This window comes from Gambusia affinis, linkage group LG12 (assembly GCF_019740435.1).
Source record: "Gambusia affinis linkage group LG12, SWU_Gaff_1.0, whole genome shotgun sequence".
Classification (NCBI taxonomy): Eukaryota; Metazoa; Chordata; class Actinopteri; order Cyprinodontiformes; family Poeciliidae; genus Gambusia; species Gambusia affinis.
Window position 1 is genome coordinate 19,713,395 of NC_057879.1, and position 18,822 is coordinate 19,732,216.

At 36.2% G+C, this 18,822-nt stretch overlaps 1 protein-coding gene across 1 annotated transcript in view; it reads right to left on the reverse strand.

Annotated features, from left to right (window-relative positions):
- insra (insulin receptor a) overlaps window positions 1-17,863 on the reverse strand; it is a 58,878-nt gene extending 41,015 nt beyond the window's left edge. Inside the window, exons 1-2 of the mRNA XM_044135086.1 lie at window positions 16,726-17,863; window positions 3,842-4,390 (exon numbers count right to left, since the gene is read on the reverse strand). Coding sequence (XP_043991021.1) covers window positions 3,842-4,390; window positions 16,726-16,813 — 637 coding nt within the window. The 5' untranslated portion in view covers window positions 16,814-17,863. The remainder of the gene's footprint in view (window positions 1-3,841; window positions 4,391-16,725) is intronic.
- Between the last annotated feature and the right edge of the window lie 959 nt (window positions 17,864-18,822).

Genomic DNA, 18,822 nt, shown 5'->3' on the forward strand with positions numbered 1-18,822 from the left:
TTTGACAGGGTTCATTTACAGTTTTTATTTTGAGATTATGTGCTATTCCAAGTAAATTTGTCAGAGGTCTTGCTAGTGTTTTTAAAGTATGAGTATAATCGTAGCAACAGTTTATAGCAGATATTGCCATAGCTGTCAGCCAGGTGAATATTTGTGTTATTTGGGGGCAAATAAGACAAATAAATTAAAGTTTCATAATATTACCAATGTGTCAGACTATGGCTGAAAACCACATTACAGTATAACCATATCATATAAGTCAATATCAATAATTACTGATTTGTTTTTCTGTTTGTTTTAAATATCTGAAACGCTGCCAAACTGGTGTCATAACCTTTCCTGTTTTATCCACAATTTTCACTCCACGGCATTGTTTTTTTGTTGTTTTTTTCAAACAGTTATGAGGCACGATGGTGAAACTTTAAACTGCTGCTGCAGCAATTACTGAACAGGTTGTTGCTAGGCAACCACAGAGCGAGTCAGTAAGTTGATGCCACCAACATTTGCTTAACACGTCATAAAATATTGATCGACTAAAGCTTTTCCTCTGCCTACATCTCCCAGAATGCTGTGTGGTTCTACATTAGAGTTCAGTGAAGTTGACATTTTATCAGACGTAATTTCTATTCACACTGGTCACGTCTATCGCGATATATACCATTATTGATTTATTGCCCAGTTCTGTTTACAACTCCACGTTATGCCATAACAGCGTTTTAGTTAAATGTCAAACTCAGGTGTCTTTTGATTGAAGGCACAGATTAAGGCAGTTTCAATGGTAATCTAGGTTAAGCATTTCTTTAAGTTGATCGTTACAACAGGAAGGCTAAAAATATCTATTTTGAGTGCTGCTGTATGTGCCAATACAAAGGTTAGATAAAGGAGAATCTGCCTAATTAATAGAAAGTCTGATTACTAACAAACAAAAAAAAGCTGATTCTGTTTTCACTAGTCAAGACATATTCTTTGTAGGCCAAATACAAATGTTTGTAATTTAATTTATAGGAATAGCTCATTTTAAATCAATAAGGGTGTTTTTAAAACTTATTTGGTTCAGTTTTTTTCCTTTAAATTTAAAAACCAATAATCGGTGGTCTAAGGCAACGGTTGACATTGTAAGGAAGTTATTACTAAGATCTTTGACTGTGAAAACAAAATTGATCCTTTGGTATGTTTTAATAGAAACGGCTGTGAACTGGATCTACTGCTAGTCCAAGTCTAGTACCAGAACCACTTTGATCTAAAGACCCTTCTATATTGCTAGTTCTGTATATTTGCAAGTATTTTTGAGCTTCCTGGTCATCTAAGAGATGCTTTAACAGAAAACATCAAATGAACTTGAATTCATTTATAAAATCATGCATTTTCTCACATTTCATCCTGGAATCTAACACTAAATCTTGTATTTTCATACAATTCACCTTATTGTACATTACACCAATGAGGAGCTAATTGAAGATAAGGTGGATTATGCTATCTTTGTGTTTAGAGCAAAATAAAGCTTTTCCATCATGAAATTAATGAAAAATAAAAAATATTTAATGTGATGTTAAACCATTTAGGGTTCCTGATTTTTAATGCACCACTTTCATTAGGTTCTGAATTAATTTTGTTGTTTTGTTTTTCAAAAACAAAGGACACTTGCTGTGGCTAACCAGTACTTTCTCTCAGTCTCTGTAATCCTCTGAATCATTTTCTGAAAATGAGATGTTAATGTGAGTAGGTGTTAATTTATGTTGTATAATATATGCATATATGGTGCAAAATGTATTTTTTGTAAAGGCTGGAGATGTGCTAAAAGTAGCAACAGTGCAGATCAGAGGAGGACACTGTATGCTTCGCAGTCGTCCTGTGGTTCTAGCTGGTGCTTAACGGGTCTTTTCATGCTTTAGTGAAAGTAGGCAGAAAACCACAGGTCCCAGACCACAGGACCACAAGCCCTGCCTGAACAAAATCCCTCCCCATGACTGAAAGGCAGCACTTTCCCATCATCATCTGGTCTTAATTCCCTTTCATAAACTGGCACAACTAAGAAATCCTTCAGGGATGTTGCAACTACGAACAACAAACCAAGCTGTTCAAACAAAACCCTGAATAACTGTAAGTGTCTAAATTTCAAACAATAATAATAAGAGAACGAACAGGAAAGTTTGTGTTCTTAGCGACGTTTCAACCTTTCAGCTACATGACGCCAGTTTTTTGTTTTACAGTAAACACAGCGGCAGAGAAGAAAAATAAATATGAGTGGATGTCAAACCTCTTCACTCCTTTCAGCTGAGCAACAGGAAGGCTGCAGCCTACATGAAGAAAAGTTCACAGAATGACTGGCAAGGTGTCGCTGTGTGGTGCTGGGTGTAAGCTGCTTTGACACAGAACTTGGCCTCATTATTTATACCCACCACACAACACAGCTCTGACATTCAAACATCAAAAATAAAAGTGTTTTGTCTTGAATCCACTTGAAAGTTTTTTGTGACACACTCAAATTCAATTTGAGTCACCCACATTTTTTGTCGTTTCATTTATCGTCTTCCAGAATCTGTAAATAGCGGGCAGGAGCTGCAGCAGAAAAATTATAAATGCTCGTGGAAATAAATTGGTTTTCAGACACTATTTGATATAACTTTAAAAGTCCAAAATGTTTGGTAAAATTCGTCTAAATTCAAACGTCTTTTACTAGCCACAAAGAATCTGAAAGTGATCTGAAGAGCTGCAAATGCAACCCATATTTATCTAAAAAAAAGCTCACCCATAAACGACAAGAGCAAAAATACACGTTTCATCAAAATATACCATAAAAGTGTATTATGTTATTACATTATAGACAAGTTATTCCAAGTCTAGACAGGGGAATATCTCATCGTAACTTAATGATGATTAAATGTTTATATAAAACCTTAACTGCATTAAACACCGCCCTCCCCATTTGTGTTTATGGGACAAAATGTGCTTTGCCTGTGGGTGCTTTTTGATCAAAAGCCCAATCTCTGAGAACGTATTCAGCTTCCACGAGAACACCAACATGCATAGGCAGCATCTTAAAACAAGTATTACACACAAACTTGGAAAACAGGGTTCAAAAATGTCTTACGGGTATAAATAAGACTGAATAATGGTGCGTTCACACCAAAGGCGTTTTATGAGAAAATACCAGTGCCTGCTTGCTGGATGTGAATTTCCCAAAAGTCATTTCCATTCATTAAATTTGCAATTCTGACACAATTTACATTCATTAATTGCTCAAATTGTCCAAAATCTTGTCTCATAAATGTCTATTATATTAGGGCTGAAACGATTAATCGAATTAATCGCAAGGAGTGTATTATTGAAATAATCATATATTTAGTAACATATTAATCGTTCACTGGAGTATACACACTCAAAAAGGGCCATTTGTTGAAGAAACATCATAGTCAAAGCAATAATTAATTAAGTCAAACTGTACAAAATATTTATACATTTTACATTTAATATTAAAGAAAACCTTTGTAAATATTCTCTACCCACTTTAGAAATATTTTTTAATTGTAAAGCTACGTTATGGAATTTTATGCAATAAAATGTCTCTTTTTTTTAATAAAAACAGGATTGAATTATTTGTTTATTTGCATCTTAATGTATTTTAATATAGTATAAAAAATGCTAAAGTGGTTAAATGAAAAATCTACATTAATTGATTAACTGCCCAAATAATTGACTAGATAAAATAATTGACTAGATAAAATAATGACGAATTGCAGCCATGCATGATATAAAGCTCTACAATCAAGTCTGCCAAGACAGAAATAAATAATTTTTTAGAGATTATATTAATGATGGATGATATGAAAAGGCTGCTTACTTCTTTGACAGTGGCTCTGAGTCCAGCAGCGTTCGCTGAAATGCCCGTTGATGGTCGTTGACGGGCAGGTGGTCTTTCCGATCGACGCCCCTGGGCACACATCACCGCACTCTCTGTCGTTTTTGTTGGCCACGATGTAGTTGTCCTCCACCGAGTCAAGGATCTTAGACCAGTCCAGGGTGGACAGGTAGCAGAGGTCCGGGTTCTTCTCGATCCTCACGGCGCCTCTGGTGATATTCATCAAGCTATGGAGGCCGATTTCTCTGAGCTGGAGCATCTCGAATATCACCAGGGCGTAGTTGAAGAACAGGTTGTTGCCTCGGATGACCGTCAGGTTGGGGAAGAGGCTGCTGAGGCTCTCCAGGCCGTAGACTCTGAAGAGCAGCAGGTAGTCGGTGACCACTCTCAGCTTGGGGAAGCTCAGGTCTTGGAAGTCCTTTGGTTTGGTCCCAAACATGAGCAAGATCTTCAGGTGGCCTTCGATCACAGTACAGTTCTCAAGCTTTCGCAGGTTGGTCGCATTGTTGCGGATGTCCTTGCTTGAACAAACTGAAGAAACAAAAAAAAAATGGAGAAACATTTTTTTGTAAATTGAGCTTTAAATAGACAAAAACAAGGACAAAGGAGTACTGTGTGAAGCAATATTAACTAAACTGCCCTTTATTTTATAGGTTAAAGTTAAGTATTGTCCCCAAACGTAGGTTTTTCTTGTGCAATTGTCTGCTCCATTTCACCAGATGTCTGCTCTGCAAACAAGACAAGACCTCATAAGGGGAAGGAACATAAAAATCAACCTTCGGATAATTAGAGAGAATGTTTTATCTTCAAACATGTGGTGGTTCTCTGGTTCTGACAAAGAACAGACCATTGAAGATGACATTTTGTTTAGCAACCACATATCTGCCTGCGAGCTACTGTCAAATATGGAATGCTGTCATCAAGTACGCTGCGCTCATCCCTGGTTACGCTGTGTTGTGGAGCTTCTCCTGCAAATCACAACAACTATAAAAACCTGGAAAAAAAAAAAAAACAAAACAGAAAAACATTTGCTAATGCATTAAAAATATGTCTCTGTGTGGGCAGCTGATATACTAATGCTTGTGTATTTGCACCAGCTGTAGATTTGTAGTTTTGTCCATCCTCACCCAGACACACAAATCCTGCCTGATGAGAATTCCTCGACTGCTATTGCGCAGTTTGGCTGCATATTTTCTGTCTCCATTTCCAACTGTATTAAAAACATAATCCTGTGGCCAGCCATTATGAATCTGACAATCCCTCCAAACACAAATCACACCACTAGACAGCCTAAATATTTTACAAGAGAATGCTCCAAAAGCAACAAAAAAAAAGAAAAAAGGAAAAAAGAATCCTATAAAAATGTAAGTCCACAGTTTGATGATTCTCCAGATTCACATTTAAAGATTTTCATCCATCCATCTATCATCTTTCAATGTTCCATCTGGAGCTGTAACGATTCATCGAATGAGTCAAGATCCTCAGTTATTAAAATTCAGAGCTATGTTAAATTATGTTTTATTATTAGCACACTATGTTCTGATTGGATTATTATTTGTGTTGCGCAACACTCTCATTTTTGCCAATAACCTATCAATGAATGCTAAGAGCTATTAGCAGCTATGGAGGAATATGTGTGGGATCAACTAAATAGAAAATATATATAAAAAAAAGAGTAATGATGTGTAAAAAATAAAAAAATAGTTTAGAAATAATTTTTCAAAGTTTCTTCATACTTTAAACTTGTATACTGTAGTTTATTATTACCTCAATTTCAGTTTGCTTTGTAATTTGTAAGAGTTAAGTTGAAATGCTTTATTTCTCACTGTGTTGAGTGATTTTACACTTTAAAAAAAGGTTTTATACTTCAAACTTGAGACTAAATGTGATGTTTCAATCAGCAATTACATGTTGAAAACTGAATTGTTTATTTACTAGCATTTTCTCTGTCATACATTTCTCATACTAGCTTAAATAGCAACTGCAGAATGGTAGTTTTTTATTTAATTACTCAATTATTCATCAGACTAATTGATAAATTACTTGATTACTAAAATAATTGTTTACAACAGCCCCAGGATTTATTCTGTTTGCCTTGCCTTGTTTAAACAAATCCTAATTTTATGACGGTTGTCTTGCAGAAATAAAGTCCTGGGTTTGAATCTTGACCATAATATTTCATAGCTGAGTTTTGTTCTGTCCATGTACTGTGGACATGGACAGAATGTCCACAGTACATGGGACATGGGTTTATTTTATTATTTTATTTCAATAAAATAAAATAAATTCCAGTGTACATGCTCTGCATACTGCAGGCAGTATTGCCTTCAAACATTCTGCTAAATGTAACTTAACGTCTTCCAAGTAACAACTTAAAAAATTGGTAAAGATTAGCTCAACTTCCCCTGCTCTAAATCTCTCCAGCACATGTTCCCTCTGACATAACAACATAAACAACAAAGGCAATAAAGATTATTCCCCCTACAGGTGCTATTCAAGCCGCATTCCCGCCTCGGTTTTCCAGTTCATGGGTCCACACAGCTGGAGGTGTGTGACCCGGTGAGAACTCCAATGTGTTTACTGCCCGACTCACCGCCAGACTCCACTTCAGGCCAACTTGGCAGCCATGTGGAGAAAAAGGTGCAACAACTATAAGAAGCTCATTGAACGCCGTCTGCTCAGTAACATTACAAGGCAAACAACACAAAGAGTCTCTGAAGAGTGAGGATCTAATCTACTGCATGCGTTTTATTTATGACCAGCCTAATGGGATAGGTGGGATTTAGCTGGCAACACTGAGAAAGTCTTACAATCCCCCAGGTTTTGAAGCTCATTAAAAAACTTAAAACTTTTATCCCTTTTATACATCAATCATCAGCTCAGCTTTTCTGGGAATATGGTGTGATACCAAAGTATTCAGACTCCTTGAGGTTTTTCACATTTTGTAAGATTACAACAGCAATCTTTAATGTATTTTACTGGGATCTTATGTGACATAGACAAAGTAGAATATATAAACACATTAATATTCTAACCAAACAAAATATTTTATATAAAATCCTAAACAGATGTTAATTATAATTTTGAACATTTACAATACAATAAAGAATAAAAAACAAATTTTTTGACCACACTTTTCTCAGTTTGCTTTTTACTTGTAACACTGCTGCACATACTCCAGACCAGCAGTTGGCACTATTGCCCCTTAGGTTTCTTTGAGAGTTGTAAAGAAGATATAGAAAAATAGATAATCTGGACTTGTTTGTTTATTTGGATCAACAAATATTGACAGCAAAAGCCAGGTAGATTTGTGCCTGGGTATTACAAGCTACACTTTCTTTCAAATATTTTAGATATGCTCTACTAAAATAAATTGCAGCTGTCCAGTTCTCCACAAAAACTTGGAAAAATCCACAAATAAATCTCCGAATACCAATTTTGTGATTATTGAAGTACTAGTTGGCAGAGGTTCCCTGTATACAAGTTAGCCTGATAATATCCCATTAATAATAAACATGCTGCTGAAACACCAGTGTGTTACCCTCACATGATCTTCATTTAGTCTAGCTGAGATGGAGCAATTTATCAAAGACGAATGGTAGGAAAGGGTGTTGTGAATCAGCTTTGGCTATAAGCAATGAGACGCAAACATTACATTGTCTTGATTTGTCTGTCGGTATAAAAACAACAATAAAATAAAATAAAAATCATTCTCTGTGTGTGCAAAGCTGGTAGAGACATAGCCCAAAAATATGTGGAGCTTTAACTGCAGGCGTACACAAAGTATCTACAAAGTATTGATAAAGGATTGCTGAATACAAAAGACACATGACACTTCACAGATACTTGTTTGTAAAAACTTATTATGTAGCTACATAGTTGCTATATTAGCCTATAACATAAAATACAAGTAAGATACATTAAGGTTTAAGATTGACAAGTGACAAAAAGTGAACAAGTTGTAATCCATTTAACTTTAAACATTCACCTAAAAGAAATGAGAACAATCTGCTTGAAATCCCTGAACATTTGCAACCCTAAAGGAACCTCTCTCTCCGTCTGTCTTGTACGAGTGGAAAAAGGCGAATCATCACAGGGCGACGAGTCCAAGCTCCTATCGGTGTACACTTTCGGTCAGCCCTGTATTTTTAGCACCACATTCCCAATAGAGAATCTAATACACGGCAGTCACACCAATAGAGGCTCACGCTGCAAACTGGAACATGGCCACCCTGGTGTGTAAGTGAGGAATTTCAGAGCGGCAGCAGAGCTGGAGTTGTTTGAAGACCGTCGCATTTTTGTACATGTGATCAAAAGTTTGGCCGAAACAATTTTAAGCAAAACAACAATTAAAACTTGAATCCTTGACAATGAGGCACCAGTTAAATATGCCTCCCTAAATGTAATGATCCCTAGGCTGGAAGACAACACAAAGGTTACCATGGTGACAAGGCAAGGCCATACATCCCGTAATTTAGCCAGACGAGGCTGGAAACAGCCGAGAGGCTCTGAGTAATCGATAAGAGTGATTAGAGGAGGAGATTTTCATTGACTGCAGACACCAAAAGTCTAAAACAGCCTGCATGTATGAGAAAAAGAAACATGTAGGATTTATTTAAATTAAGTCTTATGAATACTATATATAAAAATTTAAATATAAATAAAATGTATGCTACGCATATTTTTTGGGAGCTGGTCGTGTCAACCTTTCATTATTTCATACTTTTGGAGTTTTGGCCTTTTCATGCAGAGCTGGACATTTTCATACCATCCTGCATTATTTTGATAACAGTTAAGCATGTTGGTTCAAAATGAATAAATTTGGTGAAGATTAAAGTTATCTGGAGCCATTTCTTTGTATTTTAGCTTAGTAAAACTAAAGACCAAAGCTTTACTGTGATGCACAAATGGGAATAATCCTGCAGTTCTTGCATTTTCTATTAGCTTTCTATCATCAGGGATTACCCAGTGTATTATAAGCCTGGTGGGTCACCAGGCTTTACTTGCGCCCCCACCAGGCCAAGCATTGCTTATTTATTCAAGTTTTTTTTATGTTTGCATTTCTGAAGAATTTATAGTTGGTCTCAACAATATTATCGCTTATATATATATATATATATATATATATATATATATATATATATATATATATATATATATATATATATATATATATATATATATATATAGACACACACAATATACTGTATAAAAATAATCTGCTAGTTGTGTTTCTTCACTGAAACAAAAACTAAGAAAATGAACTACAGACTAAGACTCTAAAACTTAATATCTTGACTTCATGGTGAGGAATGAAGAAAATATTGGCATTCACTTTTTTAAAATTGGACATATTTCTATGGACGTCTTTAAAAAAAATCTATCTCTGTTTCAAGGTGACACAGGTGCATAACTATGAAAGGACAACCAAGGATTAAAAAAGCAAGCAACGAATACCTAAAAGATTATACTTACCCTTCTTCAAAAAAATAACAAATGTTTTAAAGAGAAATCATCATTCTTTCATTAAAGATTATTATACTTTTTTTTTTTTTTACTTTATCAACTCATCAGCTTATCGCTCTAAAAGCTTTACTACGCAGCGCTGCTGTTGGATTCAGTGGGTGACGCTTGGAGGTGGTCTGGTTCACATTAATCAAGCTACAATCAAAGTCAATGAGGCATAAAAAAAATCCATAGAGCTTGATCACATTAGAGAGCAGGGAAAAAACAAATCCGCATACTAGATCTGACCTCTGTGACCCTGTTTAGAAAAGTAATGTCCCAGTCTGCGCAAAATCCTGACATACAAAATAAATAAATGCATGCACTCTCAGTTATGACACATTACCACCATCTAATGATTTCAAACAAATGAATTATATAAATTACTAAATGAAAATCGGTTTTCTGCTTGTACTTGAGCTGAAGCATTGGTTCAGAATTAAAAGGTTATTATGTGTGCAACAGCTGAGATAAGACGCTCGGTCCACTTTGATTTCAGCAGCACAAACTCTCACAGTCTCACTACGTCTGCGAGCACCAACAGGTCCTGACGATGATTTCTGATCTCATGATCTGAGTGAATGTGGGTGGATGGGGCCTGCGAGATGAGCAGGGTGTTAAAAGACATTGTATATTACTGCTGGACCCAGTAGAGAAGTGAGGCCTCAAAATGTATGCAAGAACGCAAACAGAGTCAGCGTGATTGCAACACTTCCTCTTTCAAGGTTTTACTGTTCTGTTATTTTGTCACCTAAAAACAAAACTAAACCATGAAAACATACTAAAGTACTCACTGCCCTGAAAACTTTAAAACAAGTTTAACTTCCTGATTTAAGCAATAATTAACTTGCAGTAAGAAAGAGATATAAAATATGCAGCTATATGTACCATAAATGTAATTTTAACATTCAGACATTACAATTTAGTTAACCGTGTATTCACCCTGGTAAGACTAATGAAGCAAAAACATTATTCCTCACTTTCTCTAGTTGGTTAAATTATTGCTGTGATGAACTTTGTTTATCTTTTCTGCAGAAGGTCCAGTACTATTCCCTGGATATATCATTGGCTGCTATATGTTGAGGTTTCCTTCAGTTTTTTATAGTATTTGTTGTTCACTAATTGTGTTTTTAGGTCTGTTTTTCGCTTGACCTATTGTTGCCATTAACCATTTGCAGTTTCTGATGGTTTTTTCCCCATTGAAAGTATTCCTGGTCCAATTCTTCTCTCAAGGTTTCCCTCAGAAAACTTGCTAAACCTGGTGGTTGGGGTCATTCATCCTGCGGCCCATCAAGTTATTAAGTTAAAAATGTTTAAAGATGACAGGAAATTTGAAAATATTATTTGATAATTATGTGTTTTTGGAAGATTAATATCTAAATTAATATAAAGTCTTTAAAAAATGCAAACAATTAATTAAAACTTAAATAAAAAAGCAATGATAAGCCTGGTGGGGGCACAAGCCTGGTGGCCTGCCAGGCTTATAATACACTGGGGAAAACCTTGTTTCTGTTTAGTTGTGTCTCTATTCTGAAAGAAAGACACACAAATCTACTTTAATTGTTCCATTGAAAACACTAGTCCTCCAGCAATTGTTTAGTAGTGTTTCTTTCCTGGACAAAGCCATAGATGGAAACATTATTGCCAATTACTATATATCTGTACTGGCAAACTTGAGACAGATTCTGTGCAGATATTTTTTTTTTCTTTTTTTGAAGCTGGTTTTTAAAACTGAAATTTCCCGTACTTCATGTAAAAGTTTATGCTTCAGATTCATGGACTTTGGGTATGGAGAGGTTTTTCTATCGCAGAAAAAAACAGAACTAAACTAAATCAGAAACAGAGGTAAATTTGAAATTGCATATTAATAATATTTATTAATGTGCGTCAGTGTTTAGCCTTTGAGTGAGTTTTAATTTAGTGAATAACATAAAAAATATTTAAAAGGTACTGATACTTGAGTATTAATGTTCATATTAAACGCGTCTTTTTGACTGCTGAGAAGGAAGTTTTTAAATTGGGGGCCAGTGATAAATCTTGATGTGTTACATCCCAAATAATGCTTCAAGTAATGTGTAAATTTTAACGGTCACCACCATACCCTCAATTAAGTAAATCTAAAACTAAGATTTTAAAAAATATCTTGCGGATCCGCCACTTTGGCTCAAAGGTTTTGTGATCTCTGCACGTGAATGAGTTTTTTTTCTACACTAAACAAGTTAATGCTAAACACTGTTCTGTTATTACTGATACACATAAGAGTTGATACAAGCAGGGTACAAGCCAAGATGCCATTTAGGTGTACCACTAAAACCTTAGGGACAAAGAAAAAACTGTTTTAGCACCTAATCTTGAAATTGCTGTTTGGCTCTTTATGGACGATGAGCTTAATTTGGGTGTTAATGTTGAACTGGTTCACCACCACTGCTAAATATACTCCATTTTACTTCGACATAGAAAAAAACAACAACAAAAAACAACTGACTCAATGCTCCAGTGTTTAGTTGTGTCTTTATTCAAAGACAAAACCACTGGTGGCACAAACAGTGCTCACTGATTTTCTGCCAAGGACTCCCTGTCCACAGATCGTTCCTGTTTGTCTCTTTTATGGATGAAGGCACTGATTGATCTATTAGTGCCATTTATTCTGTGTGTCCTCTTGTTTTATAAAACCATTGCTCTTTCCCAGGACACAGACATTGATGGAAGTTATTTCTGCCACTGTGCAAACTCTCCTTTGTCATAAAAAATTCTCTGTACCCAGTGACTGTCAATGCTAGCTGTCTCTGGTTTTCCTGTTGGTAGCTATTGATGTAGCTAAGTATAAACTTCAATAAAACCCAGGAAAGTTACAGTAGATCCCTGGAATTGGCAAAAAGGAGACGAAATCTGCAAATAATTGATTTACACTAGAGTCACATTCACCCATTCGCACTCACAAACACACACCCATTCATACACCGATATGCAGATTGGTAGGCAATTTGGGGTTAAGTGCCTTGCCCAGAGGCACATCGACATGTGGCAGGAGGAAGCTGGAATCAAACCTACAACCTTCCGATTGCAAGACGACTACTCTACCATAAAGCCACAGTCGCCCGCAAGGGAAAAAGATATGAGGGAAAAAGATAGATCACAAAACCCATTCTTGGGATTTTGTCATGTGCCCAATGTGGACCAAAGATCGTTTAGTTCTTCACTTAAAAACCAGATTTTCTCCTTGTTTTACAGTGTTTTTTAAAATAAAATAAAAACTTCCTCATCCCCCAACATAATCTGTTGTTTTTCTTATTGTAGATAACCACCACGTGTTTATCTGAAAGCACCGCGAGGCAGTTCAGTGACTTGACACTTCAATGTCAAGCCGTCATGCTGAAACAGCTAATGTCCGGGTAATCATCCACACTCTTGATGGCCATTTAAAGAACTTTGATTTTGTGTGGGTGTTGAAGGAAACACTTGCAGAGTGGGATAATAATTACCTCTCAAGTTTAAGAGTGCAATAACCAAAACAACAGAGGCACTGTGTCAAAGGTCTACGATCTGACACAACAAACCTCCCCTTGTTGGACACATTTGTAAACAAAGTGAAGGAAGGCAGGTGTGCCACATAATTATCATAAAGATTGTAATTTTTCTATAAGAACCTGTCATCCCGGATTGAGCCGCCATTGTTGGGTTTGACAAGCACAAAATCGCTCTTTCGAATCCATGTCAAATATGAGTTTGGTACTTGAGACCACATAGGGTGTTTACGAGTAGCGACAGTGTGATGATGGCAGTTTCATTGCTTTACGATTGTTTCCCTCGCCAGGGCGACTAAATCAGACCTGCCTGATTACAGAGCTCGTTGTGACCAGAGTGCTGCTCAACAACACGGTGCCTGAGGCTTCACAGCGAACTCCTGCTGCTTGACACTCCAGTCAGAGGGATGCGTTATCGCAAGAATCAACACAATCACCAGAGACTGCAAAGTAAGCTGCTGCTTTTATTGGCTTTCAGGGAGTAAAACACTGCCAAACAACGATGTCCAAACAGTTGCAGTTTGAAAACAGACTAAAATGTTAGACCTGTCACAATACCTAAATTTACTGGACGATAAATTCCCCCAGACGTTATTGTAATAAACGATAACATTCTTATTTTGAGAACATTTTCCAGTTGATAATAGTCTAATAATGCAAGTTTGCCCCGTCAAGGGCTAATACATTTTTATTTTATAAAGAACATAGCAAACAAAAACAAACACAATGGAAAAAAAACAATACACAACCAAAACCATAAATAAAATGAATTGTGAAAACTGCCCTTCAAAAAAATATTCTGAATAAAGAAGTAAAATTATTGCGCACAATTGCTTATTGTGACAAGCTTGTTCCTTGTTAAGACAATTTCAAACTTTGTTAGGAAAACCATGACACTGAACGTATTTACAAAGTCGAGCATAACTGTTAGAGGAAAAAATAAAAGGTTGCCCATTTCATCAACACATTTACTCTGACAAAATAACAGAATAAACTGCCTATAGAAGTAACTAAACTGATAAAAAGAGTCTACAGTAAATAATTTAATATTTTCTTAACCATCCAGTCAGTGCCAGTTCTGTAAAACCAGGTCATACTGCTACTGAACATAAGCTTTCATTATTAAGTAAAACTTTCCATCAAGCTGAGCTGGACAGCGACCAACAAGTAGCTCAGAAGCTTTTCTGACTTCGACAGCGGCCGGTCCAGCTTATGAAACCAACCAGTGTGACATCCAGGTTCCACTCTTCAAGTCTGTGGTTGACTCAAAACTGAGAAGACCAGGAAAGGGAGGGTGAAGCAATGCAATTACACAACTTTCTTTTCATTTTTTTGTCAAGATTCTTGTTCAAACTGGTTTGAAGATAACGCTATATAAACACATCTTTACAGAAAGGCAAAAGGAAGCTGTTCTCTCCCTTCGAAACATCGAGAAAAACTGAACCAGTGGAGTGAATTTCAACACTATGATGTCAAGTTCACAAGGGAGGAGACTTTCTTAAACGATTATAAAGAAAATCAAAAGTAATTTCACATTTTTACTATGCCAAATCCATTCAAATCCAGCTGAAAGGGACTCATTATGATCAAACAGTTTTCTGTATGTGTTAATTATCTAACAGCTTGTTCCTAATCATTACTTTAAGAGTGAAACTCAGCATGGTGTAAAAAACTAAGTTAATGCCACTCCATTTGGAGCAGAGCCACTGCTGGTGTTCTAATAAAATCCAAACAAAATTTCCGCAAGTTGTGACACAATTACAACATCGTTCCCTGCTAATAAACATCCTCGCTGTACAGTAGGTTACACCAGCAAGTAGGTCCCACAGCTCTGCAACTCTCTTCCTTGGAAGAACAACTAATATTTGCTTTATGTAAAGACTCTTAGTGGTGTAAAACAGCGAGTGTGCGCCAACATGAAAATGTCTCCGGGCGACGTGCAGATGGATTCATTCACTCCTATCACCTGAGTTGGTGAACACAAAGGGATTGTCAGGAGCTGTGAAAAGGGCTCATTGTTGCATTCTTGCGCTGACCACAGCGTCGACCCAAAGGCTTTCCATTTACAATAACCGGCGGCTAATTCTGTCCAATTCTCAGACTACTTACTTAATTGGGACAAAACATTGTGTTTACAGTTACTGCACAGTCACACACACAGCCGATAAGTGTCAACCTTTGTCCCTTCAATGCAGTCATTGGATACAATACCGCCGCCACTGCTAGCATACCTTTATCAACCCACCATCGCTAACAAAACAAAAAATCTGGACATGCAATTTTTCTGTTTAAGGAACACAAATTAGAAGAGGTTTTGCAGCAAAAGGGCATGAAAATGAAATACTATAATTTACAAAGGAAAATATTGTCCTAATGTAATCATTTTTAATGTGTTATGTGGTGAAATGTATCCGGATGAACTAACAAAATTAAACAGTGGGTTTCAAAGAGTAGGTAAAAAATTAAAAATGTTTTCCTCAAGCTTCTGCCCAGAGATCTCCAGTTCCGTTCAACACTAGGCTTTTCAGTTTTACCCTTATTTATGGGGCTCCCACAGTAAGAGCCCGTTTATATCTGCAGTCTGGTTTCATTTATAAAATTTGATTGCTAAAAAAACCCCTCCAAACAGTTTTTCTTCTGGCTGTATTATTGAGTGGTAAAATATATCCAAATGCTCTTTCAGTGAAGGAGTGAATACTGCACAAGTCCAGGGAAATATTTCCTACCTGTGGCCGTCAACCTGCACAACTCCTCCCTATGACCATAGACTGTCACTTGCCCTCGTGCTATTTTTTTTTTGCAGTACCACAAACTTAGGTTAGGATAGAGATTGATGTACATACTATATATTTATAGTACTCATTCTTTACAGACATGTCTGCATGAACAGAAAGAAAAACATTTGACTGCAATCAATCAACAAATATAAACCACAATTAATGAGGTACGCTCTAGGACACACAATCAACAATTGCTAAATTAATGCTTTACTTCTGACTAAATAAAATGCATCGAAATCAACTTTTAGCAGACAAATACAATCTTGGCAATACAATCCTTTTACGTATTTTAACTTACTTTTTCTATATCATTTTAAAAAAAAAAGTAGGATTATAATAATGATTAGAAAGCATTTTATAATACGTCTATATATCCATTGCAGTACAGTGGAACAAATTAATTTGTTTTAGGTATTTTTAATAATAGACATGTCTCATTTTTAATCATTTGTCCTTTTTAATACTCTGAAAAGCACACCAAAATTTACAGCATAATATTTTTTATAGCTTTTTAACATATTTAAACACTTTTTCTGTCTTAAGAAAGGTAATCTGTCTAATAAAATGTTTAGATTCATTAAATACAATAAACAAAATAAAGCAGACATTTCACACTAAAGTATGACGACAAATCTGCAGAAAATATTTTAATACTGTCAAATGTGAAGTGTGTTTTCTAACTCGTTCATTCATATATTTTCCTCTAACATTTTTATTTGACCTTTACATTCCACAAAAATTGTCGATATTATTATTATTTGCATAATTGAGACGTTAATCTTTTTTTAAATGAATTTATACAAAGCGTGTTCCTTTTATTAGTTTGTATTTATTTTTAACTTAGGTAATAATTACCTCTATTTTAATTTATCAAACTTTAATCTGCAAATATGCAGTTTTAAAATCATCTCTGGGTATTGCACAACTTGTGTTTTTCATTGCACGTTCACAAAACGACAGACGGCAAAATACTGCAACATTTTCACGCAAAACGAAAACACCACAATAAGTCGATGTTGGTCGAACTGAAGTATAATAATAATCGGTTTTCACTTACTTTCTCCATGCGCTCCGTGACAGCTCATCACAAGGCAGACAGCGGCCAAAACACAGCCCAAAGTCCGGAGCCACATAGTTGCTACCATCCAACCACCGCTCCGGCCAAAATACACGATAATCCCGTGCGAAAGGTGTGGGGGACAGTCCAAAACCTCAAAAGATATGCGCTCAGGAAGCGGGGTTTGTTTGGCAGCGTGGGCCAACAGGTAAACAAAAATAAATAAAAGACATCCCGGAAGATGGGCGGAGAAACGAGTTCAACGTGTTCACTCAAACACAAGCTAAAGCAGCAGCAGCGGCTACAGCTAGCCGCTCCATGAAAAATATCCCCACACTAACGCCAGTACCACGCATGAGCATTTATGTTGTGACTTAAACGTTGCGCCTACATTAAACCAGACCAAACGGAGCTTATGAGCTCATTCGTGTCCGCAAGGAGGAAATAAAAAGTAGACTTGTTCAGCTTGTTTTAGCCATTGTTGCTGCTAGCTCGGGAAGCTAGCCTCTGGCTGCGCCGCTCTGGTCCAGGCCACAAGTGAAGTTCAGCAACCTCCCCAGTCAGCTCAAACTTCAGAAAATGTCACAAGTAAGCCACTTGCTTGCACTGCACCCAGTTGTTTTAAAAGTCCATAAAAATGCATGGATGAAAAGCAAGTTAAAAAAAAGCCGACCTTTATTGGAATTCAGAGGGATTTGTGCCGTAATGTTAGCGAGTCTTTCGTAGAAGAAACAAAAAAATCCAGACAGAAAAAGAGTTCAGTCTGCTTCGCTTTCTTATCTTGATTAATATTTTGGTGTTCGTTAAGAAGCTTGAGGGCTCCTCGGGCTTTGCAGAGATTTCACGTCCACTCTGAAAAAAGCTGACAGGCAGACTTGGTCGCGGATCAGAAGCGCTCCACTCTCCTTTTTGTTTGAGAGTTACAGATAACGAGGGGAAAAAACGCTCCAAGTTGGCTTCACACTCTGCACGTGTCTGCTACAAAAACTGCACATGCATGTGGATAACTAAGAAAGAAATAAGAGTTTTCAGTGTCTTTTTTTCAGTTTTTTCCCTCCACAGACAGAGTCTCCTGTAGGATCCCCTTCTTCCCAGGCTCTCCGCCAGTAAACAAACCCTGCCAGAGAGCCAGAAGGGCTTGAGGGGAAATACGGACTGGAGCTTAAAGGATTACAAAAACAACTCAGACAGCCTTTAACGCGTTTAGTTGGGTACAAGTACTCCTACAAGTCATTATATGTAATTTGATATAACGCTCATCAGAATATGTAATCCAAAATATGTAATTTGTTTACTAGAAAAGTAATCGCCAGGTAGAGTTGGGTAGTAACCAGTTATATGTACTAAATTACATATACTTGAGTAACGTTTTTGGGGAAAACGTATATCCAATTCACCAGACACAAACACTTGCAGTTTCTTTTTAGTTTCTTTTTTCATTATTGTAATAAATTTATTTGGGGAAAAAAAACATGTTTCTTTTGCCTGATTTTGTTATTTTGCAATTATGAATTATTTTCATTTTCCACATAGCTTTAAATGTTGGTCCATCTGATGATGGACTTCTGAAGTATTTGATCAGTTACTCAGTAGTTGAGTAACCTTTTTGCCAAATACTTTTTTTACTCTTACTTGAGTAATTTCTTGGATGGCTACTTCCTGCTTTTACTTGAGTAAAAAGTGTTGAAGTAGTGTTACTCTTACATCAGTATACTTTTTGACTACCTCTGGCAAAGGTGGTCAAAAAGGTAGTCAAGTGTAAAAGTACAGTTTTACACCTGGGTAAAAGTGTACTTTCACTTTTACTCAAGTAAAAGTACAAAGTAGTAGTTCAAGAAATTACTCAAGTAAAAGTAAAGAAGTACAACTGTAGTGCTGAGTAACTGATCAAAACATCAATTTAATATTTAAAAATTACATAATCACAATGTAAATGTAACTCAAATTTACTTTAGTAACTTTTTGGAAAACAAAATTACTTTTATAAGAATTTTTACTATGCTGAAATTATTTTTACTAGAGTAATTTTACTATGAAGTATCATTACACTCACTTGAGTAAAATTTCTGAATTTTCTACCCACTGGATGAAAAACAA